The 27595-nt window shown below is 31.2% G+C and overlaps 2 protein-coding genes across 2 annotated transcripts; one reads left to right on the plus strand and one right to left on the minus strand.

Moving 5' to 3' along the window:
* The first annotated feature begins 154 nt into the window (after positions 1-154).
* On the plus strand, positions 155-9503 carry LOC134720966 (adenine phosphoribosyltransferase-like). Its single transcript, XM_063583593.1, has 4 exons — positions 155-336; positions 1742-1979; positions 3714-3792; positions 8533-9503. Exons 1-4 carry the CDS (start codon positions 254-256, stop codon positions 8667-8669), a joined length of 537 nt encoding a protein of 178 aa, XP_063439663.1. The 5' UTR covers positions 155-253; the 3' UTR covers positions 8670-9503.
* A 6831-nt stretch (positions 9504-16334) lies between these two features.
* Positions 16335-23902, minus strand: LOC134720967 (NEDD8). Its single transcript, XM_063583594.1, has 5 exons — positions 23758-23902; positions 22240-22257; positions 21029-21058; positions 19955-20037; positions 16335-16826 (listed from the first exon to the last, which is right to left on the minus strand). Exons 1-5 carry the CDS (start codon positions 23773-23775, stop codon positions 16742-16744), a joined length of 234 nt encoding a protein of 77 aa, XP_063439664.1. The 5' UTR covers positions 23776-23902; the 3' UTR covers positions 16335-16741.
* Positions 23903-27595: the final 3693 nt, after the last annotated feature.

Here is a 27595-nt window from a genome sequence, read left to right on the forward strand (position 1 = left end):
TTAATTAAATAGATAAAGAATTATTCGAATTGCATACTAAAAAAATTTCACGGAAATGTACTATGGAAAATATATGTAGTTACATACAGCCATGGTACAGGCTATTTTTGATTAAAATAATCCCTTGGTGCATTTTAGTTTCGGTTTGTATCGGTCAAAGGTAAAAGGTAATAGTTCAGAAGGGGAAGTAATATTTTTAACACCTTGTTGTACCTTGGCTTGTGATTTCGTACTTGATTCAATCTATTCAAGAATGACTACTGAAGAAAAAATAGCAAAAATTAAGCAGTGCATAACTGATCACCCAGATTTCCCCAAACCTGGTGTATTATTTTGGTAATTTCATTTTTTACTTATTTAATTTTAATATATATATATTATATAATATGTGAACTAAGACTACTTTAACACATGTCAGTTGTTATATATTATAGGAGGGTCGTAATTGGGGTACCTTTGTGATTAATTACAGTAAAAATTTAAAAAGTAATTTTTGGTGTATGACAATAAAATGTACACTTTTCTTTTAGACGATAAAAAAAATCTAACTCATTTTGAAAAATCAGATGATTTTTTTCAAAAAATGACTGTAACAATAACTTTTTGAGAACTTAATGACAAATCACGGTAAATTTTAACAAATTTGACGCTCACAATAGCCAATGTTTGCCCTCTTACGTCTTAGTGCATTACTACCATGACTACCCTCTTATATGTCTCTACCTAAAACTGTGAATGCTGGCCCACTGGTTATGAATCATTTTAACCTCCAGAAATTCATAATTATTCTCAAATATTACTCTTAAATACTCATGATATTTGAACTCTTCTTTGAAATATCCTTTTCACAATCATATATATATATATAAACAAGGGTTACCAAGAGATAGGTTCAACACTATATATCCACTGTGACTATATCAGTATATAGACTTCAAGTTAGATTTTTCTTATATAAACAATAAAAAAAAAATTGGCTTATGTAGGCCTGTATTTGCAGGGACTATCATATGTACAATGTCTGAATGATGAGTTACTGTCAACTTTTGAATCTCGAATAAATTGGTCTAAGAAGTGAGTTTGATTATCGCACAGGGCAGGTGCACTGGACTCCAATCTTAATTGACTAGGATTGTCAGTTTTCATATCCAAGGTCTGAGTGATTCTCACAACACACTCCAGCTTCCTCCACCAATAAAAATTGACTGAAATGTAAAAAATTATCATGTCGATGTATTTGAAATTCTTATTTATGTCACTAACCAAGATGAGGAGCCAACAAGCTTAGATTTTAATATTTCATCAATAAAATGAATTAATAAGACAGAAGATTGACTAATAGCTAAAAATTTAAATATGCAATGTAGCACACTCTCTTGTTCATTTTTTGTGTGGTTTAAATACTATTATCTTTTATTCACGAGCAGAATATTTGAAGCATTATATCATGTATATATGTCATACATATATGCATATTTATCGCTATTTTGTGCATTTTTCCTTTGATCTTTTTTGTGATAATTTTCATATCATGCTTCTCGCTTGAGATGGAAAAATTATTGCTAGAAACATTATTGCTGTTCCAGCTCAAGCGAGAAAATCAATCTCGTTGAGATGATCAACGATAATCTATAAATATATACAGAAAATAAACATCATAAATTAACTATTTGATTTTAATCTAAATTTTTGCGTTAACAAATAGCTTCAAAATGTTATATCAATTTAATATTTCTTTTAGGGACATATTTCCAGTTTTAAGAGATGCGTCTGTGTTTAAAATGTTGACAGATGTTCTTGTGGACCATGTTAAATCAAAAAGCCCTAATGTGGAAGTAATAGTTGGATTAGATTCCAGGGGCTTTCTTTTTGGACCAATCATGGCACAGGAACTTGGCATTAGTTTTGTTCCTGTAAGAAAAGCTGGGAAACTTCCTGGGGAGACATTTCAAGTTACTTACTCACTAGAATATGGTCAGGTTAGTTTATTTTTAAGAACTGAGAATTTATTAAGTATGAATAGTAAATACTGTAAAATCAGGAACTATTGCATGCATTTATTATTGCGATTTTGTCATTTTAGACTAAAACACGATTTTAATTTGTGCAATATCGAGAAAGATCCTATTTAATTCCTATAAATAATTTCTAAATGAGAGATGAAATTATTGTGATTATAACCCTGTTGCATTTTACGCAATTATAAAAACATCGCACTAATTTCTGCAAAGACATCTGCATTGGCAAACATTTAAAAATTCTATTAGAGAAAAAAAATCATAAGAATTAAATAAAAGAAGATAGGATGACTTTTTTTTTACTTATACAAGTAAACAAAACTGAATGTCTAAGGGACATAATGACATTAACAATCAAAACCAAGGAGTAAATAAAGTCTCACAAAAACCAAAGGACATTTACATCAACATCAATAATAATTAAAAAACAACACAAATTCCACTAAAAACCGGGAGTGAAATCAGGTGTTCGAAAGGGTAAGCATTTCCTGCACCGTATACGGCACCCGTCGTGTTATTTCTTTGTTCAGTCTGGTAATGATGGAAGGTTATTATGACTGAGGAAAAATATCAGAAATGATTTCTGACACACTTTTGTCATAATGGCCAATCAGCTCATGATGGCGACCGTAAAATTTCTTGAGTGATGACCTTAATTTGATTGATTCATAGCCCTGTCTTAGCAACTTTTGAGAAAGCAGTAACTTGTTCAACAAAATCAGCGTACTTTGAGCTAGCTCTAGAGTAATGTATCAATTGAGACACATAAACTCCATACTCCATATGCTGGTGCCGCTGGGATATTGCTACACAGAAATGGAAAGTTGACTATAGGAAAATTAAAATCAGCCCTTTTTTTACCTGTAAATAGAATTCACTTGTATAAGTATCTTGCAAAATTACTTATACATGTATAAGTATATTTATATAATTTCTTCTTCAAGAAAATAAAAATAACTTGTATATGAATAGTACCGCTGATTGACCACAATATGCATGCAAATAGATATAAGAAGATGTGGTATGAGTGCCAAAGAGACGAACTCTTCATCCAAGTCACCTTTGTAAAAGTAAACCATTAAAGTTCAAAGTATGGTCTTCAACACAGAGCCTTGACTCATATCAAACAGCAAGCTATAAGGGGCTCCAAAATGATTAGTGTAAAATTATTCAAACCGAAAAACCAACTGTCTTATCTATATAAAAAAAAGGAGAAGCGAGAAATATTTATGAACCACATCAACATTACAACCACTTAACATCAGATTCCTGACTTAGGACAAGTGAAAACAAAAGCAGCAGGTTTAAAGGTTTTCATAGGTACCAACCTTCACCCTTACCTGAAACAATAGTGTAACATCACGACATAGAAAGAGTTGCATACAAATTTAACTCATACCAAAACTTTCTAATTTATTAAATGTGAAGAGTAAAAAAATAATTTTATGGTTCAATAAATTTAAAATAATATATTGCTATTCATTATAAATAAATTTCTATCAAAAATAAGGCTCAAAGATATATATCAACATGAATAACAATGTACACAGATGTTTGCGTATGAATACACAACGTTAGAGTGGGCGTGTTGCTATAAAAATTTATAACATTGAAAATAAAGCTCATTCTTTTAACCAATCGGAAGACAGTAAATACACCAAATTTATTTAATGCAAGATATTTTTTATTCATTAGGATAAGTTTGAAATACAGAAGGATTCAATAAAGCCTGGAGCTAAGGTTGTAATAGTTGATGATTTACTAGCTACTGGCGGTAAGTAATTTAATTACATAAAAAATCAAAGAGCAGATTGCTCTGAGGTATAAGATTTCCATTGTTTCATTGACACATGTATACATGTAGCTGGATAATTTTATTTTTAAAACTAATTCAACTGCTCATGTAAAATAGCTACAAAATAGCTAATCCTGGATAAAAGTGTATGAACAATGTAATTAGACCTATTGTGTTTTATTTTTGTACTATCAATTCCAAGTTTACTTTCCACAGAAGTCACCGAGACTCAGAGTGAGAAAAGGTATTTCACCTGGTACATTATCTTATCACTTATTTTCCTACGTTATTTCTAGGAGGCACCCCATTCCTAACTCTTTAAATATTTAATTTCCTTTTGGTCAGTGATCATGACTCCTTTCCATACACATTTATCGGTTTAAACTGCGATCGTTTTTAATATAATACGACGTTTATTAACAGAACGAGCTAATACTCGATTTCAGAATTCACGGAAGTTACTTCCGGAAGAGAAACAACTCGAAACGATAATATGGAAGACTCCATTTTGCCGAAAGGGGTGTTCTACGATGTGGACGATATCTATTTTAATTTAAATGATGCATATGATTTAAAATTATGCAACAACGATAACCCTCAATAGCAGACATATATAGAAAAGATCACACGAGTTATAAATTAATTAATTGAGTGGGGAATCTAGAGCAACCATTCAATCTAAAACCCCTTGAAGTCAAGAAAACTATACGCATGCGCATAATTTCCAAAACAAACCCTGAAGCAGGAAAGTATATTAAATGTTTATTAAGGGCATACAATACAGTTTCAGGGGAGGTAATGACGTTGCTAATGTAAAATATTATTTTCGCGATGTCAAGCTGTGACATATCGAGAAAAGATGCATTTTTTTCGACTGATTTTTATCATTTAAACTGATTTAATTTGAAAACGAGTTCATGGACCCCTATTTTTCAAAACAGCAATTTGTTCCATTTTGTAGGGAGATTATGTGACCCAAATTTTATAAAACTGTAAATAGAGGATTTTTTTTTATTTTGATAAACATGCATCAAAAAATGACGTATTTTCCAAAATTCATGAACATTTGATAAATATGAGTTATTTCTGAATAAAAAATGCATAATAATTTAGGATATTAATAAAATACAGAAATTACCGATTATTTAACAAAAAAACAATTTGTGTTTATCTTTTAAAACAAACTAGAGGCTCTAAAGAGCCTGTGTCTCTCACCTTGGTCTATGTGAATATTAAACAAAGGACGCAGATGGATTCATGACAACTTTGTGTTTTGGTGATGGTAATATGTTTGTACATCTTACTTTACTGAACATTCAAGCTGCTATCAATATCTCTATCTATAATGAACTTGGCCCAGTAGTTTTAGTGGAAAATGTTAGTAAAAATTTACAAATTTTATGAAAATTGTTTAAAGTTGACTATAAAGGACAATAACTCCTTAGGGGACCATTTTGGTCATGTTGACTAATTTTAAGGTATCACTTTGCAGTACATTATTGCTGTTTACAGTTTATCTCTATCTAATCCAGATTTGCTCTAAATGCTTTAATTTTTGAGTTATAAGCCAAAAACTGCATTTTACACCTTTGTTCTATTTTTAGCCGTGGCGGCCATCTTGGTTGAATTGCCGGGTCATCGGACATATTTTACAAACTAGTTACCCCAAAGATGATTGTGGCCAAGTTTGGATTTATTTGGCCCAGGAGTTTCAGAGGAGAAGATTTTTGTAAAAGATTACAAAGATTTACGAAAAATGGTTAAAAATTGACTATAAAGGGCAATAACTCTTAAAGGGGTCAACTGACCATTTTGGTCATGTTGACTTATTTGTAAATCTTACTTTGCTGAACATAATTGCTGTTTACAGTTTATCTCTATCTATTATAATATTCATGATAATAACCAAAAACAGCAAAATTTCCTTAAAATTACCAAATAAGGGGCAGCAACCCAATAATGGGTTGTCTGATTTATCTGAAAATTTCAGGGCAGATAGATCTTTACCTAATAAACAATTTGACCCCCCCCCCTGTTTTAGCCCCATCAGATTTGCTGTAAATGCTTTGGTTTTTGAGTTATAAGCCAAAAACTGCATTTTACCCCTATGTTCTATTTTTAGCCATGGTGGCCATCTTGGATGTTTGGCAGGGTCACCGGACACATTTTTTTATCTAGATACCCCAATGATGATTGTGGCCAAGTTTGGTTTAATTTGGCCCAGTAGTTTCAGAGGAGAAGATTTTTGTAAAAGATTACAAAGATTTACGAAAAATGGTTAAAAATTGACTATAAAGGGCAATAACTCCTAAAGGGGTCAACTGACCATTTTGGTCATGTTGACTTATTTGTAAATCTTACTTTGCTGAACATTATTGCTGTTTACAGTTTATCTCTATCTATTATAATATTCAAAATAATAACCATAAACAACAAAATTTCCTTAAAATTACGAAATCAGGGGCAGCAACCCAACAACGGGTTGTCCAAAACATCTGAAAATTTGAGGGCAGATAGATCTTCACCTGATCAACAATTTTACCCCATGTCAGATTTGCTCTAAATGCTTTTGTTTTTGAGTTATAAGCCAAAAACTGCATTTTACCCCTATGGTCTATTTTTAGCCTTGGCGGCCATCTTGGATGGTTGGCCGGGTCATCGGACACAGTTTTTAAACTAGATACCTCAATGATGATTGTGGCCAAGTTTGGTGTAATTTGACCCAGTAGTTTCAGAGGAGAAGATTTTTGTAAAAGCTAACGACGGACGACGACGCCGGATGCCAAGTGATGAGAAAAGCTCACTTGGCCCTTTGGACCAGGTGAGCTAAAAAGTTATGATTTTCTTCCAAAAAAGAAATTACGGCCACAAATCTGAATTTTGAGCAAATATACAAAATTTTGACCTCATTTTACCCCAAAAGTAGCACATGAAGGTATATTTTTTATTACATATTTTATTTAATCAGGTAAAAAATAGCCTATATACAAATTTTCACGAACTTGTAAATACAGGATCAAAACTGTATCGTATGTCCTTAAACGACCAAGATGGCTCTCTATTTCTTTATGGAAATACAATCTAAAATATCAGTTTCATAATGGTAACATATAAGAAAAACTCCACTTCAGTTCTTATATGACAGAAACAGATTGATCGGAATTCAGAGAACTCTTGCATTTTACCAAAACTGGGAATTCCCTCTAATGTGTTTCTAAATTTATAAATACACTAAATATAAATACTGCTTAATTCTGTTTTTCCGTGTTGTTAAAAACATGCATATATAAGTCAAGGGAATTATTAAACATGAAGATTATGAAAAGAACATGATAGGAAAGTTGCAATCCATCCTTTTGTTTGTTTTTACCTTTTCAAGCAAGACAATCATAAGAATCCGAGATGTTCCTTAATATTGAGAATAAAAGGATTGAAAGCAATCGTATCCCAAAAATTGAATTACTTTTCATCATGGTCATAATTTTATACAAATATATCATGCTTACAAGGGGTATTTGCCAAAAAAAACGGTTGAGAGGTACAAATTTCCAGAGCCGTTAGGCGAGGGAAATTTGATTACCTCGAAACCGGTATTTTTGGCAAATACCCCTTGTAAGCATGATATATTTGTTTAATTCCACCGAATGTTCCACCTCAAAAAAAATATTATAATCAGGTATCATATGAAATTTTGACTTGAATGTATAATTTTTGTATACACTGCAACTGTGCTATTTGCGCAGTCAAGTTATATTGACCATATTATCATTTCTTATTATTTTTTATGTACAGTCACTGACTGTATATATATCTCCCTTTTTATTATAAAAAGCTGGTTGTCGGCTGACTTCTACAAGTGATAATCAGTTTCAGTGAAGCGTAATACAAGTGGATTCCAGTTTTATGTGACTGGTTGACATTTCGTTTCCATGGAGTTATATTTATGGCGTTATTTCCCGTATTTTTACGTCATTCTTTCCAAATTCAATATAAATGATGTTTTTTATCCTAAATATTTCATCTGGAACCATATATTTAGAATGCCCATGAATTTGTCAGATTAGAATAGAAATAATTCTTTGATTTATTTTCAGACATGGTATTTGCTAGGGTATTTCCCATCTGCCATGGTATTTGCTAGCAAAACCCCGGCATATGGAATTCCCTAATGGCAAATACCCCTGCAGAGAAAAGAAAACATCAAAATATAGAAATTGGTGAAAAATACCATGTTTCTCAACCAATCAAAATACAGCATTATTACATAAGGTGGAATTATACCAAAAATCTTCAGAAAAAAAAACCCCAACTTTTGTTTATAATCATACTAGTACAATCATTTGTTAATTGTCATGATTGTATTGTGCAAAAATAATATGGAGTTTACAACTGAATAAATAAACTTTGGTTCATACAAATCAGTACTGTGGACATATGGTGGACCAAATTGCTAACTTATACTACTAAAATGTTGATAAATAACAATAAGTTTTTCCAACACCTATATCTTACATCCTGTAGTATACAAATTTGGGTAGGCTAGTAGGTAGGGGTACAGTAAACATGCATTCTTTTTTATTTAGCCTTAAAGAAATATGACCAAATTATTCTAAATACCATACCTGTCTTGTCATTCTCTTTAAAAATGTGTAATGAATAGCTGAACTTTTTGTCAAAATCAATTTACATATGACAACATTTTCTGCTTTCTTTTAACAGGTACAATGAAAGCTGCTTGTGAGCTACTTGAAAAAGCTTCTGGAGATGTGTTAGATTGTTTAGTTGTTATAGAGCTAAGTGATTTGAAAGGGAGAGACAGAATTTCTAAAACATTGTCATCGCTGATACAGTATTAATCCATGATTATCACTTTCTTTATATTCCTGAATGATTTAGAAGTGTATCTGACAGGATAAATCCACAAACTATCTTCTTTTCTAGTCTACTTATGCAATAAATGTCAGAACAGGTTCTAAATTAAAAATTCATCATCAAAGACAGATTCACTGCTAATTCATAAATGTTCTTATAAGATATATGTAATCTTTTGGTCAAATTTGTGATTGCTACATCATAACAAACGAAACATGCAATGTACTGGTAAATTTAAAATTACATGTGGTCCTATGCTTGCTTGTTTTATCTTATTAAAGACAATGATATTTATTTTTTTGGTTGTAAAACATAGAAAAAGAAATCATGAACTTCATGCAATCTTATTAAAATAAGTTCTCATCACTTGCTTCTCAATTTTTTATATGTCGCCGTGCACACAGCGACATATAAAATATCGAGGAGCAAGTGATGAGAACTTATTTTAATAAGATTGGACCTTCATGATAAATAACTTTTTATACCTGACATTTCATGTCTTAATAATATATGTTTGAATCATGAGGCCCCTCATGGTGGTATTCAAAGTAATCACACAATCACATTTTTTTTGTCAATATAATCAAATAATCATTAATTAATTTTTTAAACAAGATAATCAAATTTTCAATAATACAGTCTTAGATGATCAAATAATTCAGTAATCATGAAATATCTTGACTGATAATCAAATAATCATGGCCAGGTAATCATCTAATCATAAACCCCACAAGGAGCCTCAATCATACACAAATGTGATTTAACTTGCATTTATATTTTCCATCTGTAAGTCTATATTTTATTTAATGAATGGCTATTATCTAAAACTAAGTTTTGACTCTTTACATTGTCATTGAATAATCTGCGAAGCGGATTATGTAAAATGTGAAGAGTCAAAACTTAGTTTTATGGTTCAATAAATTCAAAATAAATTATTGCCATTCATTACAAATAAATTTCTATCAAAAATAAGGCTCAAAGAACTTTTTATATTATTTATATTAACAATTACAAGGTACATACATGTTGGTGTATGAATACACAACGTCAGTTTGGGCGTGTCGCCATCAAAATTGACAACATTGAAAATAAAACTAATAATTTTAATCAATCAGAAGACAGTAAAAACACCAAATTTATTTATTCTCATATCATTACAGGTATTTGCATTTTATACAAGTTAGTTTCTCCTATTTTTATTAGAGAAACAAAGCTGAGGATAACAAAATATTTTGAATTAAAAAAAAATAGAATTTTAGAATTATTTTTGAATTAATGTAAGTGATTGCATTAAACATTGACAACTTTTTTCTTACACAAACTGTAAAAATCACCTTGTAACCTCATGAAACAAAATTATGACGAGAAATGTGAGGGTAAACAGGCAAAAGTTTTACAGGTAATTCATGGATAAAACTAGAGGAGTCCAAATATCTGACAAAAAATCAAAAAAACTAGACAATTCAGAATAAAAAGAAAATGACATTTATTTTATTCAATTGTTTACTTAAATGATACTTGACTGTTGAAAAGAAAATTGAATCAAATAGAAAATGTAGATTATGTATGTGAATTTGATCATAACATGTACTTTTTTTTTTGGCACATGCTTTTTTGTAATCTGAGGGATTATATACTTTATATCAGGATTTTTTAGTGCTTGAATATATTTTAGATAAATTTTAATGTATATATATTTGTTACATTTTGAATTGATGTACATTTGTTGAAAGTTATTAGCATTTACCTTTGTTAAGAAAATATTGCTGTCAGTGTACAACGAAACATTTTGTTATAAATTTCTACTTAATTTTCTGATAGAATTTTGCTTTTAAAATAATTTAAATGACTCATGGTTCTGTCATTCAGGCAGTGTATGCAGATGGGAAAGATCCTCAACAGAAAATGTATAATCAAATTTTTTTTATAATATAATTTTTTTAACACAAAAATATTTGGTTTTCAGATGACTTCAACTGAAATAACTACCTATCATTTACAAGATTGTAGTAGGCTCTGAAACAATTATTGGTCCCTTTTGATCAGTTATTATATTCGACAGAAACAGCATAACCCATGCTTGTTAAGTTCTAATGTAAAAACTTCATGCAAAATTAGAATAACTAGAATATATACAGATTTAAAAAAAAAATGAAAAAATTAAGATATCTGACAATCTTTTTTCCCCCATTTATTCCATTTATGAAAGTAAAATTTTGTGTTGAATATTTTTCTTTTAGTTTAATTTCCTTTTTAAAATCCTTCATTTCATGTGATTATTAAATGATAAGTTTTATTTGTTAAAGGTTTTTTTTACATGCATGGTTGTTTTGTGGATGAAAATTCTATTTATTTTTCTTTCAGTTTTCAAGTCTTCCATCTGAATAAAGATGATTTATAACTGGTTTATTTGTGTATATGTCTTGTTTTAACAGTACAATGCAATATCAGTAGGAATATGAAGAATATTTTTTTTCTAATTTTCCTTGTTTATTTCAGATTAATTAAAAAGAAAAAAAATATATATATAGAGATAATTGTAAATGACACAAACTAGTTAAATACCAGGCATTTAATTGATAAAAGGAAATTATTTTTTTTAATTTTCTTTACTGTAATACTCCCTGGAAGTGCTTGTACCTGGTATGGAGTTTTTAGTCATTTACTGTTTGTTTTTTTATATTATTTTTTTCAGTATTCCCAGTGAACTTGACTTTTTTTTTAAATTCTGAATTAAGCTTTTGTTTCTATATCTATCTGTATGAATATTATTTTTTGTGACTTTTAAACAAAAAAATATGCTAAAAACTGACATAAATCTGATAATGAAAAATTTGGTGTTCCATGAACCAATTTTGGTATATGATAATTTTTGGCAATTTTTTTAATGTATATTTGGGTAATTTTAGGAAACTTTTGATGTATATTTGAATAAAGTTTGGAAGACTGAATTTAGTTTACATGATATACATAATAAACAGTTGCATTTAAGATCTGTAAGAGTGGACAATATGTGGATCAAATACATGTTGTACAGAGGCCAAAAGTTTTGGGGCCTGTTCTGTTCCTTAATAACTATAAATGATGTTTGACAATATTTGGTTTGTGGGTGGTTGCATAGAGTATATGTAGATCGGAGATATATCAAAGGGTATGACCTTAATTTAACTCTCCTTTGTTCAAATGATTGATTGATTGATTCGATTTATTGCTTAGTATCTATTGACAAATATTTCGTGCATATTCAGTACAAAAGCAAATCCCAAAGGTATAACTTGAAAAGTGGTTGGACCAGAATAGGCAGGAAATTGAGACTGCCACTGAAACTAGGGTACAATGTATGTTGGATAGGAACAATAATTATCCCTTGCAATATCCAGGTTACCTAAAGACAAGAGTGCACATGCTGAAATGTCTCGCCTTCTTTACACATCATTGACATTATGTTGATAGTCCTTAATAGAAAGCTTTACTACAACTATCACATAAACACAGCATGATTCAAGAAATTGAGGTCAAGGTCATATAAACCAAACAAGAAATGCATGTGTACCTTACAATCTTTCAATGAATAAAATATAGTTGACCTATTGTTGATAGTTTTTAAGAAACAGACTTAACTTGTATTTTTGTCCATCTGATGAGTTAAGCCTTTTTCAACTGATTTTTATAGTTCTTTCTAATGTTGTACTGTTATACCACTGTCCCAGGTTATCTGTGACAACAACCTTAAACCAGATGCTCCTCAGGGCGCAGCTTTATATGACCGCAGAGGTTGAACACTGAACGGTTGGGGCAAGTATGGACACAACATTCAAGCTGAATCCAGCTCTAAATTTGGATTGTGATTAAATAGTTGACACAGCATAGGTTTCTGACACAGAATGAATGTGTTCTAATGAAAATCCCTCTTTCCCTACTCCAAAACTGATCTCAATTCAAATTTCTAATGGAGTTTGCAACAATAACTACTCATTTAAATACATCCTAAAATATTAAGATGTAAAAAAGTGCTTGTGATCACTGAATGGTAAAGATTGTTTTGATTTATCAGTTGGTAGTAAAAAGAGAATATATGTTGTATATTGTATATAACAATGATTTAAGTTGATTCTGGACAAAGAAAGATAACTCCAATTAAAAAAATTCTTGCTATTGCACAATATTGTGCAATCAGATATTTCTTGCTTACAATTCTGGACAAAGAAACATAACTCTAATTAAAAAAAAATTTGCTATTATTGCACAACATTGTGCAATTAGATATTTCTTGCTATTGCGCAATACTGTGCAATTGAAAAGACTTGCTATTGCACAATACTGTGCAATTGAAGATTTCTTGCTATTGCGCAATATTGTGCAATGGAAAATTTCTTGCCATTGCACAATACTGTGCAATTGGAGATTTTTTGATATTGCTGAATACTGTGCAATTGAAAATTTCAATAATCAGAAATCAAAAATCTAAGTACATGCAGTATAGATTCAGCATACTAAAGAAGCCCAAAGATTTAATTTTTGTTTAAATCAAACTTAATTTAATTTTGGACCCTTACGACTTTAATGTAGACCAATTTGAAAACAGGACCAAAATTAAGAATCTCCATACACATTTAGATTTGGCATATCAAAGAACCCCAATAATTCAATTCTTGATGAAATCAAACAATTTTTAATTTTGGACCCTGAAAATTTTGGACCAACTTGAAAACTGGGCCAATAATAAAAAATCTAAGTACATTTTTGGATTCAGCTTAACAAAGAACCCCAAGTATTCATTTTTTGTTAAAATTAAACTTAGTTTAATTTTGGACCCTTTGGACCTTCATGTAGACCAATTTGAAAACGGGACCAAAAATTAAGAATCTACATAGTAACACAGTTAGATTCGGCATATCAAAGAACCCCAATTATTCAATTTTGGATGAAATCAAACAAAGTTTAATGTTGGGCCCTTTGGGCCCCTTATTCCTAAACTGTTGGGACCAAAACTCCCAAAATCAATCCCAAACTTCCTTTTTTGGTTATAAACCTTGTGTTGAATTTCATAGATTTCTATTTACTTACACTAAAGTTGTGGTGCCAATACCAAGAAAAATGCTTATTTGAGCCCCTTTTTGGCCCCTTATTCCTAAACTGTTCCGACCTCAACTCCCAAAATCAATCCCAATCTTCCTTTTGTGGTTATAGACCTTGTGTTTAAATTTCATTGATTTCTATTTACCTACACTAAAGTTATTGTGCGAAAACCAAGAATAATGCTTAATTGGGGCCTTTTATTGGCCCCTAATTCCTAAACTGTTGGAACCAAAACTCCCAAAATTAATCCCAATCTGTCTTTGGTGGTCATAAACCTTGTGTCAAAATTTCATAGATTTCTATTTGCTTAAACTAAAGTTATAGTGCGAAAACCAAGAAAATGCTTATTTGGGCCCTTTTTGGCCCCTAATTCCAAAACTGTTGGGATCAAAACTCCCAAAATCAATACCCACCTTCCTTTTGTGGTCATAAACCTTGTATTAAAATTTCATAGATTTCTATTCACTTTTACTAAGTTAGAGTGCGAAAACTAAAAGTATTGGGACGATGACGACCACGACAATGACTATGACGCCAACGTGATAGCAATATACGACGAAATTTTTTTCAAATTTTGCGATTGTATAAAAATTGTTGCAAGGATTCATTAAAGTGTAGAGTGTTTGGCACTGTTCTTCCATGAAGCATCATAATTTACATTCCCATTCTGGCTGGCTGTTCTAATATATATACTAGTATATATATCTCTCACCTAGCCAAACAGATGCTTCTCTGTATTGGAAAAGTTCAGGTGTCAAATTATATACCCTAGTCAACCATTTTTCATCATACATGTACTTTGTTTAGGGATATTGTAAATTGTTTTCCTTAATGCAAGCAAATATTTTTTTGTAATACAATAATTAAAGTAAAATGATTACTTTCCAATGTATAAAGTTATGCTTATATGGGTCAAAGGGTTAACCCATCTGACATTTCGGTATTTGTCTATTCTGAAATGAAATGTTTGTCTTTTTATGCCCAGCCTGAGGCCAAGAGGGCATCAAGTATTGACCATCAGTCAGTCTTTCTGTATTTCTGTCGATCATTTTGACCTCCCAATTTTGTTTTCCTACTCTAACCTAAAATTTTCATCATCAAAAACTTATAAAACTCAGTGATTCACTTGCTGTTCTAGAGTTATGCCCAATTACAACTTCTTAAACACTCAAATATTTTGTTTCCACTCTATAACATCAAGCATTACACCCAGACAGTTCTAAATTGGACAGGGAGACCTTGCAATTCAAGTGTTTTACCCCTTTTTAACTTGAAAAATAGCAAATATGGTTTGGGCCACTATTATTATTTTGTTATGTCATAAGAAATTGGTTTGAATTTTAAGTGGCTTGAGTTGACCTTCATGTTTGCAGGATTATAACTCTTACTCAGAATTAAAATACACATAACATGTCAACAATGTACGTACACGTTGATCAGTTTAAAGGAATAAATGTCTATCTGACATCATGTGTCATCTTTTGTCTATCTGACATCATGTGTCATCTTTTGTCTATCTGACATCATGTGTCATCTTTTGTCTATCTGACATCATGTGTCATCTTTTGTCTATCTGACATCATGTGTCATCTTTTGTCTATCTGACATCATGTGTCATCTTTTGTCTATCTGACATCATGTGTCATCTTTTGTCTATCTGACATCATGTGTCATCTTTCGTCTATCTGACATCATGTGTCATCTTTCGTCTATATGACATCATGTGTCATCTTTTCAAAATCATACCTTTACTCTGTGCTTAATTTATAGAAATATTTGTTGTAAAGTTTAGATCTGAAGACATCCTAAAGCAGCCAATGTAAAATTTATCAACAAGATCTTGATATCTTCCCTAGAATTTTTTAAGAAAAATGATGAGAACATTAGTTCATCAACACTCTTCTCAAGACACTGACAACATTTACAAAGTCAGAGTAGCAGCTGTAATCTCTTGAATACTTAAGGTCTAATATTATTTAGAATTTCTTCAGTGTTTTTTTTAGAATCCACATATTTTACATTCCTGAAGGCCTTTTCTTATAAATATAATTTGATCAGTACTAGTTTAGAATTGAACCACGGCATTGTTAATATAAACCTCATATATAAAATTTCATATCTATTCCAAGAAATAAAGGTTTCATTTGTTGTCTTTAGTTGCTAACTGCCATTTTTCATGTCTTGTTCTGTCATAATTCTGATTCAGGCAGTTGGTTTTCTCAAAACTTTGAAGGCACACTATACAGTCTTTGCTTTGCTCATTGTTTAACTCTGTATGGTGACCTATAGTTAACATCCATGTTTATTTGGACTCATTGGCAATTGTATGACATCAACTTATTCAAATATAAGCACTCAATGTAACATATTACATGCATTGATTTCAAAGGGCATCACTCCTTTAAAACTATTTCTTAACCAACTGCATTACCTTGAGTCTAAATTTGAAGAAGAAGAAAAGCAATTTTCATCATCCAATGAAATCTTACATAACAAACATGTGAAAATGTGGCAAGTTGTAAATGTATGTCCCAGAGACATAAAATATACACACGAAAAACAAAAACAAATTATTTTAAATTATTTATACAAAAATGTACATTAATACATAAACAATAAAAGAAATTGAAAGTTCATTCTTTCAAATGTATATCCCTAATCTTAAATTTCTTTGAAAACTATTTAGCAGTAAAGGAAAAAGGTCAAACTTGACACTTTCTATATTCAAAACTGAACTCATATGTGGTGAAAGCACTTATCATAAAAAAAAATCAAATATTGCAAAGAAAATGCTTGAAAGTACGAATACCAAATAATACATTTCACTATTTCAAGTACTTTTTGTACTTTAATTACCCCCAAAGTATCATATTTTTTTCCGTCAATCATATTCCTCTTTATGTACAATAACAATCCTAGATGTGGAATAGATGATAGTGTTCCATGATGACATAACAACACAATGACATGATATATTCTACACTCCTCCTCGTAAAGCTAGAACAAGATGTAATACTGATCCTCCAGTCACTTTATAATCTGCCGCTGTCTTTTCATCATTCCTAAAATTAAAACAAAATTGTATATAAACCAAACAGTGAATTTATACAAATCCTAACGGTGTAATTATTTATCAAGAGAAATAGATATAGGAAGATGTGGTGTGAGTGCCAATGAGACAACTCTCCATCCAAATAACAATTTAAAAATTAAACCATTATAGGTTAAAGTACGGCCTTCAACACGGAGCCTTGGCTCACACCGAACAACAAGCTATAAAGGGCCCCAAAATTACTAGTGTAAAACCATTCAAACGGGAAAACCAACGGTCTAATCTATATAAACAAAACGAGAAACGAGAAACACGTATATATTACATAAACAAACGACAACTACTGTACATCAGATTCCTGACTTAGGACAGGTGCAAACATTTGCAGCGGGATTAAACGTTTTAATGGGCCCAAACCTTCTCCCTTTTTCTGAAACAATAGCATAACATCACAACATATAAAAACATACGATAAAATATCAATTGGCAGACTTAACTCAATCAAAAAATGTATGATTATTGGTTGACAAAACTTGGGATCATAATATTTTAGCTTCATGTATAAATGTTTGAAAAAAAAAAAATGACACTTGCATATCATTTAAAGCTTAGAATCGACATAGCTGAATAAATATGGAATCAGATGTTGCCCACGCTAACATAAAACATAATAAAGGGACATAACTCAAGAACTGTGAAAATAACACCCCAAAATATGAACTTAAACTGAGTTAAGTGGTAATAAGCATTCTATATACATTTCATTAAGTTTAGTTGAGACAAACTTAAGTTAGAAAACGGAAACAAAAGATTAAGTAAGATTATAAAGGGACAAAACTGAAGAAAATTATTCAAACTCAAAGTGCTTGTAAGCACTGATGGGTAAAGATTTTTTAGTGAACATTGCATTGTATAAAGCATTGGTTGTAGTTGATGCAATTGTTAAAATTAATTTATAAAAATTGGAGCTATCTTCCTTTGTCCATAATTGTAGTTGTTAACATTGATTCAAGTACGTTTATAGACAAAGAAAGATAACTCCAATTTAATTTTTTTTTTTAACACTTATACGATTGATATTTTTTGAACAGATATTAGATTCTTTTTTTCCATTTGCAAAGGAGCATAACTCCAGAATGGTTGAAGTGATACAACCAAAATTCATACTTGATCTGTATTTTGAGGTAAGAAGCATTGTGTATAAGTTTAATAACATTGTCTCTGGAAAACTAAAGTTAGGCCACGTTTTTTTAATTTGTTGGTTTACGGATTTTCCCCATGAAAAAGTCCGGTCGGTCGGTCGGGAAAAAAAAGAAAAAAAATATCTTTCAACACAGAAAAAAAATGCAAAATAAATATACATTTCACCTTTTTAACAAAATGTTTTTATGCTTTTTTGTTATCATTTCAAATTTTAGTTCGATGAAATATTCTTGCTCAGCTGTCATAAATATCGCATGACATTGTCTGATGATTTGCCGTAAAAAAAGGGGGGTGTTCACAGACAAAGACGAAATTAAATCGTCATTTCACAAACAAGAAAACAAATTCGCGTAGCTCTTAATCAATTCCAGAAAACTTGGTGAGTAATGATCTTCAAAAACGAAAACTGATAAAAAAAACAAATGTTAAAAACGTCGTACGAAAATAAGTTTCAACACACGTGTCAAAAACGTAATAGACTTGTCCACGGAAAAAACGAGAATATCGGTTTATCTGGTGTCCATTCCCGTTTTTTATCCAAATGGACGATATTTTTTTTTTTATTATCCATGAAACAAGAAAATTCTAAATGAATTGTTGATATTCAGAACTTTTACTTCCAAGGTGCTTTCCACCTGTCCACATTTGGACAAGTCTATTTCTATGAGATTATGCATCTTACAGACTGATGACATATAAGGGAAACGAACTTATTGTGTTATTGGTTTTAAACACAGATTTCGTTCCGAAAAATTATTTGCGTAAACGACATTTCAAGGTCAGTTATAATTGATTTGTCTATTTTTAGAAACGTAAACTGGAAGTTTTATTTTTTCACAACAGAGAGTGTTATCAATCTTGTAAATGATTCATGCATTTCATTTCATAAAAAAAGAGAATTTAATTATTTTTTAGGGATAAATGCATTTGTTTGGGTCGGCTGGAATAAAAAAGCATGAAAAGTCAATTTTATTTTTATTCTAGGAATTGGCAAAATCGGGTCGGCGGATCCGTAAACCAACAAATTAAAAAATCCTGGCCTTAAAGAACAGAAACAAAAAAAAAAGAATTTTTTTTCATTTTTAAAGGGAAATCACTCTAAATCGGTTAAAGTGACGGCACCAAAATTCAAACTTGTTTTGCAGTAATAAGCATTGTGTATAAGTTTCATAAAATTTGGTTGAGGCAAACTCAAGTTTGAGAATGGAAATCAATTTGGGGACATACGGATGGACAAGGGTAAAAATTAATGCCCCCTCCGCTACGATGGGGGCATAAAATTGGTAAAAGTGATGCTACCCAAATTTGTACTTGATCTGAATTTTGTGGTAATGAGTATTTTGTATAAGTATAATAGCATTTGGTTGAGGCTAACTTAAGTTTGAGAACAGAAATTAAAAATTCATTTGTAAACAGGTTTAACTATGGTATAAGTGACACCAAAATTCAAACTAGACCTGTATTTTGTAGTAAAATGCATTTTGTATAAGTTTTATAACATTTGTTTGTGGTAAATTAAAGTTGAAAAACGGATACAAAAAATTCATTAATTTTTATGTTTATAAAGGAGTATTCCTCAAGAACGGTAAAAGTGAAGCCACCCAAATTCTAACTTGATATTTATGTTGGGGTAATAAGCATTGGTTATAAGTTTCATAACAGTTGGGCGAGGCAAACTAAAATTTAGGGAACAGAAACAAACTTTTGGATATACGAACGTACAGACAGACAAGGGTAAAACATAAAGCCCCCTCTACTAGTACTATGGCTATGGGCATAAAAATCATTTTGGAATACATTTACTTACATGTAGATTAGCAATGAAACAATTTGCATAGCCTACTTACAATTTAGTCTTGGACTTATGTTAACTGAAAATATTGGTAAGTCACTTATGTATGAGAAAATAGTACTGCAAGGTATATGTACACTCACATTTGTTTACCACTAAAGATCAATCTCTGTTGTGGTGGGGGAATTCCCTCTTTTTCTTCTACTCTTTCTTTTATTCTTTCCACCTAAAATACAAAATACTGTAGTCAAATAAAGTATCAGAATAAAATCATGCAAGATATGTGAAAAATTGCCTTTATTCAAACAGATAAACATGATAAATCCAGTAACTCTGAAACTACTTAGCAAACATTACCAAAACTAAAGGGATCTTTCTTCATGTAGAAATAATGTAGCGTTAAAATTTTATGAGATTGAGATTTATTTTAAGCAACTTTACAAAGACATTGGAATACATGTACTAGAATATCTGAATATGTCATGGATTCAACAGACATATAAAACTTTTATACATGTATGTCATATGTGACATCTGTGACAAATGTGCTTATGAACATGATGTATATTTACGTTTCATATATTCGACTATATTTTGAATTTATCTATTGGTAATATGATAACTTAGTTGAATATACATTTGATTTTGATAGAGTAGTTAGCTATTGTGTCTATACTATATAAAAGGTATTTTGTATACATTGCATCATATTTTACATTTCAATGCATTTTTTTTATGTTGATCTATTTTCCTTTATATGCAACTATTGTGGTCAAATCCAAAGCCAACATACTCTGACTTAAGTGTTTCACTTTTAGCTTGACCTCATATTGGATTTAAGGAACATGTTCAAAAATTTCAATATCATGGAAAACAAAACACTACTTCCTCAAAAGTTTATAATATTTATCCTAATTTGAAGTATACATGTTACAGAATAAGGTTCAGTGTAAAGTTTTCCTTTTTTTCTATGTTAGACATTAATACACCAAAAGCCTTCATAATACATTGTACCTACATGTATTTGAATTTTATTGTATTTCATACTTTTTTCAAAGCTTATTTATTTCTTTTGCTATCCAACAGAAAGTACTTTTTGGGAAAATTTGCCACTGTAAATCAAATAATTATTTGATGGTCATGATGGTGGCAACCCTTCAAAATACAGAATTGTAATTTCTTAATTATCAAGGACAATTATGTTAACGTTATCTTACCTTGTCTGTGGGTTCTATGTCTATTTCAATCTGAAAAATACAATTTAACACAAACACATTAAGAATGTATTTATTTTATTTACAATAATCCTAATTCATACATATATATGTGATTTTTTAAAAGCTAGATATAGACAATGCTTTATCTGCTCTGCCTGGTGCCACATGCATGCATATACATTTTTTGTACATGATATAGTTCCACATACTTAGATTTTATATACAGTGATGTACAACTTGAAATTGTTGCACTGTCTGTAAGACACAAATGATGCCCTGCCCCACTGTAATAAATTATAAATTTAACACTTCTTTGAACCCTTGCACCCAGAAATCCAGGACTGCACAAATAGACATGATAAATGCATAAATTTAAACTAGATTTTTATGCAGGTGCTTATCTGAAATAAAAAAAAAACTGGCATTTTGATTTTTTTCAATATGTATTAAACAGCATTTTTTCTCAATATAGCAAAAAACTAAAATTGCATTTTAGTCTAAAATGACAAAATCCCAATAAACAAGAATGTATTCATAGTACACGGATGCCCCACTCACACTATCATTTTACATGTTCACTGGACCGTGAAATTGGGGTCAATACTTTAATTTGGCATTAGAATTAGAATGATCATATCATAGTAAACATGTGTACTAAGTCTCGACTTGATTGGACTTCAACTTCATCAAAAACTACCTTGACCAAAAACTTTAACCTGAGCTTCACACTATCTTTTTCTTTGTTCAGTGGACCATGAAATTGGGGCCTATTCTTTAATTTAACATTAAAATTAGAAAGATTCTATCATAGGGAACATGTGTACTAAGTTTCAAATTGATTGGACTTCAACTTCATCAAAAACTACCTCGACCAAAAACTTTAACCTGAAGCGGGACGAACAAACGGAGGCACAGACCAGAAAACATAATGCCCCTCTACTATCGAAGTTGGGGCATAAAAATGCACACAATAATTTCTAAATTTTCAGTATTTTGTACTAAATCCAGTGGTAGCACATGCTAAATCCAATTTATCGATCTTTTGGTAATAATGAATAAAATTCTAACATTTGATTTCTTTGGACAACAAATTAAACATCCCAGCATAAAGTTAGTTTTTGAAGATAAACTAATTATTGTTGATAAATTTATTTAACATATAAAATCTTATTGTTTCACTTTGGGTATGTATTCAATATTAAATTACTTACCTCTTTTCCAGTAAGCGTCTGAAAAGAGAAAAAGAAAGATGAGAAATGACATAATTGGTGACAATGGATTGCTGCTTAACGTCCAGTGTCAAAATTAATATGCATATTCAGGACAAAAATATGTTAACTTTGGTATAAATACAATAACTTTGTACTGGGCTTACATGCTGCGCCAGATTTTGAACCTGCTAGTTCACAAGGTAACAGTCAGCAGGAAGACATGTCACCTTACTTTTACTATGTAAACTAATTTTTACTATGTACTGTGGATTCATTATTATTTGTTGGATAACAATTTTCTTAAGTTTGGAGAGTACAGGTGAACTAAAAATTCAAATATTCAACAAATAAGTTTTTTTCAATAGGCTTTGTATGAAGAGATTGGCAAAACCATGTACTCAAATATCCACAAAAAACGCAAGTTTTCCTAACTCCACGAAAAATTGATACCCTTGAAAATAAACAAATCCACAGAATAATTAATGCATCCCTTACATGATTCCTCTCATAAGTCTTAAATCAGTTTTTTCTTCAGTTAATTACACTTTAGATTTGGTCGTTTGTACCATTGTACTAATGAACTCAAAATTGTTGAAAATTTTTTTGGTCGCTTTTTTTAATTCCTGCATTTGCACAGAACGCAGAAATCTACTTCCTTCTTCCGTCTCATTGTCACAAGACTTTGAATAGTCAAGGAACACAAATAACAATATTTCATTTTAAGTAATTCTTTGTCTTTGATATGAATTAATTTAACCTGATGCATTTCTTTGTTTACATTGAACATGACGTCATAACTTAAATACTGTCACAAGTAAAATTCCTAACATCACAATATAAAAAAAATATAAAAATAATTCATAGACTTCGTCCCCATTCACAGGTAATGCCTGCCTCATATTTATAGGGGCTAGCCGAGGACCACCCTTAGGTGCAAGAATTTCTCCCTGCGTTGAAGACCAATTGGTGGCTTTTGGCTTTTGTCTGCTCCTTGGTTGGGTTGTTGTCTCTTTTAACATATTTCCCATTTCCATTCAAAATTCTATTGATTGTATATAGACATTGTCCTTGTGAATACGCAAGTGACACGGATAAGTTTTTAACGGAAGAATTCACTGGTACATGCCTACGAAAATGCATTCATACTGACTTTTTATCGTCGTTTTTCCACTCTCGATCACAACTTTGATTAATACATGCCGGCTTCGGTCAACCTTCCCACCAGTAAAACTCAGCAATACTCAAACTCATTCTTTGTGTCCACAGTTTATAACTGCAACAATCTTGAGGACACTATTGTGCGCGAAACAGCGCCTTTACCCCGTTAAATTAAAGCCAGAATTGGTAGCTACGACCTAACCATACAGATACAGAACTACACCCAACCCGTCGGCCTTCCCCCTTTTCTCTTCAAGTAATTTAAAGATTAAATACAATTCTAATTTCTCCTTAAGAAAAATGTTAACTATATTTATGGTTTATTCTCATTATTTCTGTTTCTGGCTTTTTATCAATTACCTTTACTTTGATTAACATGGTTAAGACAATTAAATAGACTCGTCTTTTTTCTTTTTTTTCTCCAAATAGAATTTCTTCACTTCCGGTTGGTTATCACAGCATCGACGAAAATAGCAAACACGACTTTATTGGTCGAATCAATTATTAGTTTCTCGAACCTGTTGAGAATTTTGATTTCAATCACGAGTCAAAATTACTATTTAATTTTTGAAAAATATATAGAATAAGCCTTAATTCGCTGATGAGAATCTGGGTTGTTTCGCCCCCGATTCTCAGAACTATCTCGACCCGATCCCAGTTAGGTCATTTCGCCCAGTTCATCTTTTGTTCATAATTTTTTGTGTTTTTATATGGGTAAACACATGTTTAGATAGTGCATATCAAAGAACACCTTACATTTAATTGTTTTTAAAATCAAAATAATTTAAATTTTGAAATCTTTGGACTTATTTTTATGTGTTCTCACTGAGACTACTTTTACACATGTGTTATGTCTCAGGTTCTCCGCCAGTGATTACAAGTTGAAAATCGGGCCCATAGTCAAAACCTAGATACATACATGTAGTTGATCATATATAGGGGAGGGTCTAAAACGCGGAAGTGAAAAATTGGTGTATTATAATTAATATCTCTGGAACCGCTTAAGATAAAACAATAAATAAAAGTGATTCTGAAAGCTATTATAATAGGCTATAAGATTAAATTAAAAAAAAAAATATTTGAATATTCTTTTTTACCGAAAAGTTGACCGGAAGTGTTTCTTAGTGTGACTCTGACAACACATTTTTGAACAGTAAAACTTATATTCACGAAAAAGCATATAACCCGGTCAAAATCTGTAAATTGATTCTTAAAGACATTTAAATGACAATTAATATGATATAAAGAAAAAAATAAATATATTACTATAAAAGGGCAAAAAGTTGACCGGAAGTCACCCTGGTATATAAATGATGAAGTCAAATTTTCAACTTTGAACTAAAATTCCAAAAAAAATAAAAATCCCGGTCAAAGTCTGTAAATTGATTCTTAAAGACATTTAAATGACAAATAATATGATATAAAGAAAAAAATAAATATATTACTATAAAAGGGTAAAAAGTTGACCGGAAGTCATCCTGGTATACCAATATTGAAGTGAAATTTTCATCTTTGAACTAAAATTCCAAAAAAAATAAAAATCCCGGTCAAAGTCTGTAAATTGATTCTTAAAGACATTTAAATGACAATTAATATGATATAAAGAAAAATATATTGACATTACTATAAATGGTAAAAATGTTGACCGGAAGTCACCCTTATATACAAATGATGAAGGGAAATTTACACTTTGATACTAAAATTCACATAATTATAAAAAGACTGGTCAAAATCCTGAAAATTATTCAGAAAGACAATTCATTGACAATTAATATGATATAGAAATATATAAATACATACCTCAAATAGAATAAAAAAATGTTGCCCAGAACCGTATCTTGTGTGTAAAAGAATAAGTAAAAAACTTCAAACTAAAATTTGCGTAAAAATACTGAAATGGGACTGAACTAAAGCTAGAATTTATTAAAAAAAAAAATAGATATCAAATATCTAAATAATATGTAATAAAATTAATGAGGAAAATATTAAAATAAGATAGTAAAGTCTTAATTGACAGTCTGTTTAATGCTTTTGATTCTATTCCTAAATATTAAATTGTAGATAAAGATTTTTTAATCAACCTTATACACTATATCATATAAGGTAATGATTATTAATTATTCTAATTTATTTATGTTTGATTGCATTATTAAAGTATGAATTATATTAATTGATTAATAATTAGTTTTTTTCGCTCGCATCATAGTATATAAGGAATGTCGGCTTGTGGACTAATTATGTTGTCCCAAGTGAGCACGTGTCACATAAAAGGAATATCGGCGTGTGTTTATTAGCATGATAATTATGTTGTGACAATTGAGCACGTGTCAACTTGTGTATATATATGAACCATAAAATTTACAGTTAATTATTATTGAAAGTTATAGAGACTAGTGCTATCTCAAATTCACTGATTACATTTCAGAGAGTATACATCTGTCAAAACATTATGTCCTGGAAACTCTCATAATGTCTGATGATGGCAGTGAAACACACCAACAACAGCCCGTATTATCTGGTGATATCTTTACCATTTTGCATTTGTTAGAACACCAAGCCGCCGACTGGGTTTTATCAGCTCGGAATGGACGTTACAAACTTATAGTAAAATGGACACCAGGACAGATGGCGGAAAGAGAGAGGTCCACATTACCACCTAAAAAGAAGTCATCAAAGTCCCGTTCTGAAAGGAATAACCGCAGGCTGAGGGCATTTTTGGCAAAAAAGTCTGAGTCAACTGCAGAGATTGGAACTCCAGCTCAAATGTTAGAAAATGACTCCTCAAAATCTGATGAGCTAGGCAATACCGCTCAACCAATAGAGACAGATTCGGCAATGGACACACCGGCTGAGCCAATCTCGAAGAAAGATGAAGCTACTCCATTACCAACAGCCACATCATCGCCTAAAGGTCCCGCTTCCTCTATTAATGCCGAGAGTACATCGACAACTGGTAGAGTAAGAAAGGAACGCCGCAAACACAAAAAGGGGGAGATAATAATAGAAAAAATCACTCTAGACCTTCCACAAAAGACCTACCTACTTGAAGTGGAAGGAAAAACAAAAATACTGATAGCAAATTGTGATACCTTAAAAGAACAAGGACTGATAGAGAAAGAAGTCAATGAGGCCTTTTATAAGGATGTCAAGAGAAGCCATGACCATTGGTTAGATATCAGGGATAAGAGGAACTTTCTCTACTCAGAACAGCGAGTGAAAGACATTGAAAAGCTAGCTGAACTGAATAATTTGTATTTGAAAATATTTAAATAAAGGGCGAGATAAGCCCAGGCCCTATTAAATTGTTATACATTTTTTTTGTTAAGGGGGCAACAAATGCCTACCCCACAAAAAAAAAAAAAAAAAAAAAAAAAAAAAAAAAAAAAAAAAATAGTGCTATCTCAAATTTCGATATTTTCAAATTTAATTTAATATTTATTGTACTTTGTGTATATAATAGTGTATATATTTTCACAGTGCTCTTTTCATTTTAATTTTAGTGCTTTTTTTTCAAACTTTTTCATATATTTCTTAGTGCTTAATTCGTCAACGTCATGGCTAAACGTGTTTTGATTGCAGGTCATTCTCAAGTTAAATATTTTGATCAGTATTTAAAATTGTCTAATGTAGATGTTGTTTCCTTTTCAGGGTATCGTATTGAACAGATGTGGGGTGTCATAGGGCACAGGGTTCCCGACTACAGGATTGTTGTACTTCACATCGGAGCCAACAACCTGTGGAATGACACCCCAGCTGATGTTCTGACTCATTACCAGAGTCTGGTTGAGAGTATACTAAGACTCAACCCAACATGCCAGATCCTGCTTTCTGGGTTACTACCCCGTGGCCAGGACATGTTCCCTGGTAAGATGAAGTCCATGAGTTTTCTCTCTTTGGTCAACAGGAAGGCGTCTTACATCAACAACAAGTTGCGCATCATAGTTCAATCTGTTCCCAGAGTGACCTATGTTGCACATCGTTCCTTTGTTGTTGATGGCAAGCTTCAGCGCCTACTGTTGAGTAAAGACGGTCTTCATCTTACCAGGGATGGTGCTACCACTGTGGTTAGAAACCTTGAGGCAGAGATCCGTCGGCTCCGTAGACCACCTACTTCAACACCGTTCATCAGATTACCAACTGTGGGACCATACTCAGTCCACTACAAGCAAGAGTCAACTAGTACTACTACAAAACAGAA

The sequence above is a fragment of the Mytilus trossulus genome, chromosome 6, assembly GCF_036588685.1.
Source record: "Mytilus trossulus isolate FHL-02 chromosome 6, PNRI_Mtr1.1.1.hap1, whole genome shotgun sequence".
Taxonomy (NCBI): domain Eukaryota; kingdom Metazoa; phylum Mollusca; class Bivalvia; order Mytilida; family Mytilidae; genus Mytilus; species Mytilus trossulus.

Bases quoted from the DNA above. Each gene is read 5' to 3' on its own strand.
- LOC134720966 (XM_063583593.1), top strand. From the start codon at position 254: ATGACTACTGAAGAAAAAATAGCAAAAATTAAGCAGTGCATAACTGAT. The intron at 337-1,741 runs GTAATTTCATTT...TATTTCTTTTAG, and splicing joins AAACCTGGTGTATTATTTTG to GGACATATTTCCAGTTTTAA. The intron at 1,980-3,713 runs GTTAGTTTATTT...TTTATTCATTAG, and splicing joins ACTCACTAGAATATGGTCAG to GATAAGTTTGAAATACAGAA.
- LOC134720967 (XM_063583594.1), bottom strand. The intron at 20,038-21,028 runs GTAAGATAACGT...TTTGTATTTTAG, and splicing joins ACATAGAACCCACAGACAAG to GTGGAAAGAATAAAAGAAAG. The intron at 16,827-19,954 runs GTGAGTGTACAT...TTTTAATTTTAG, and splicing joins ATCTTTAGTGGTAAACAAAT to GAATGATGAAAAGACAGCGG.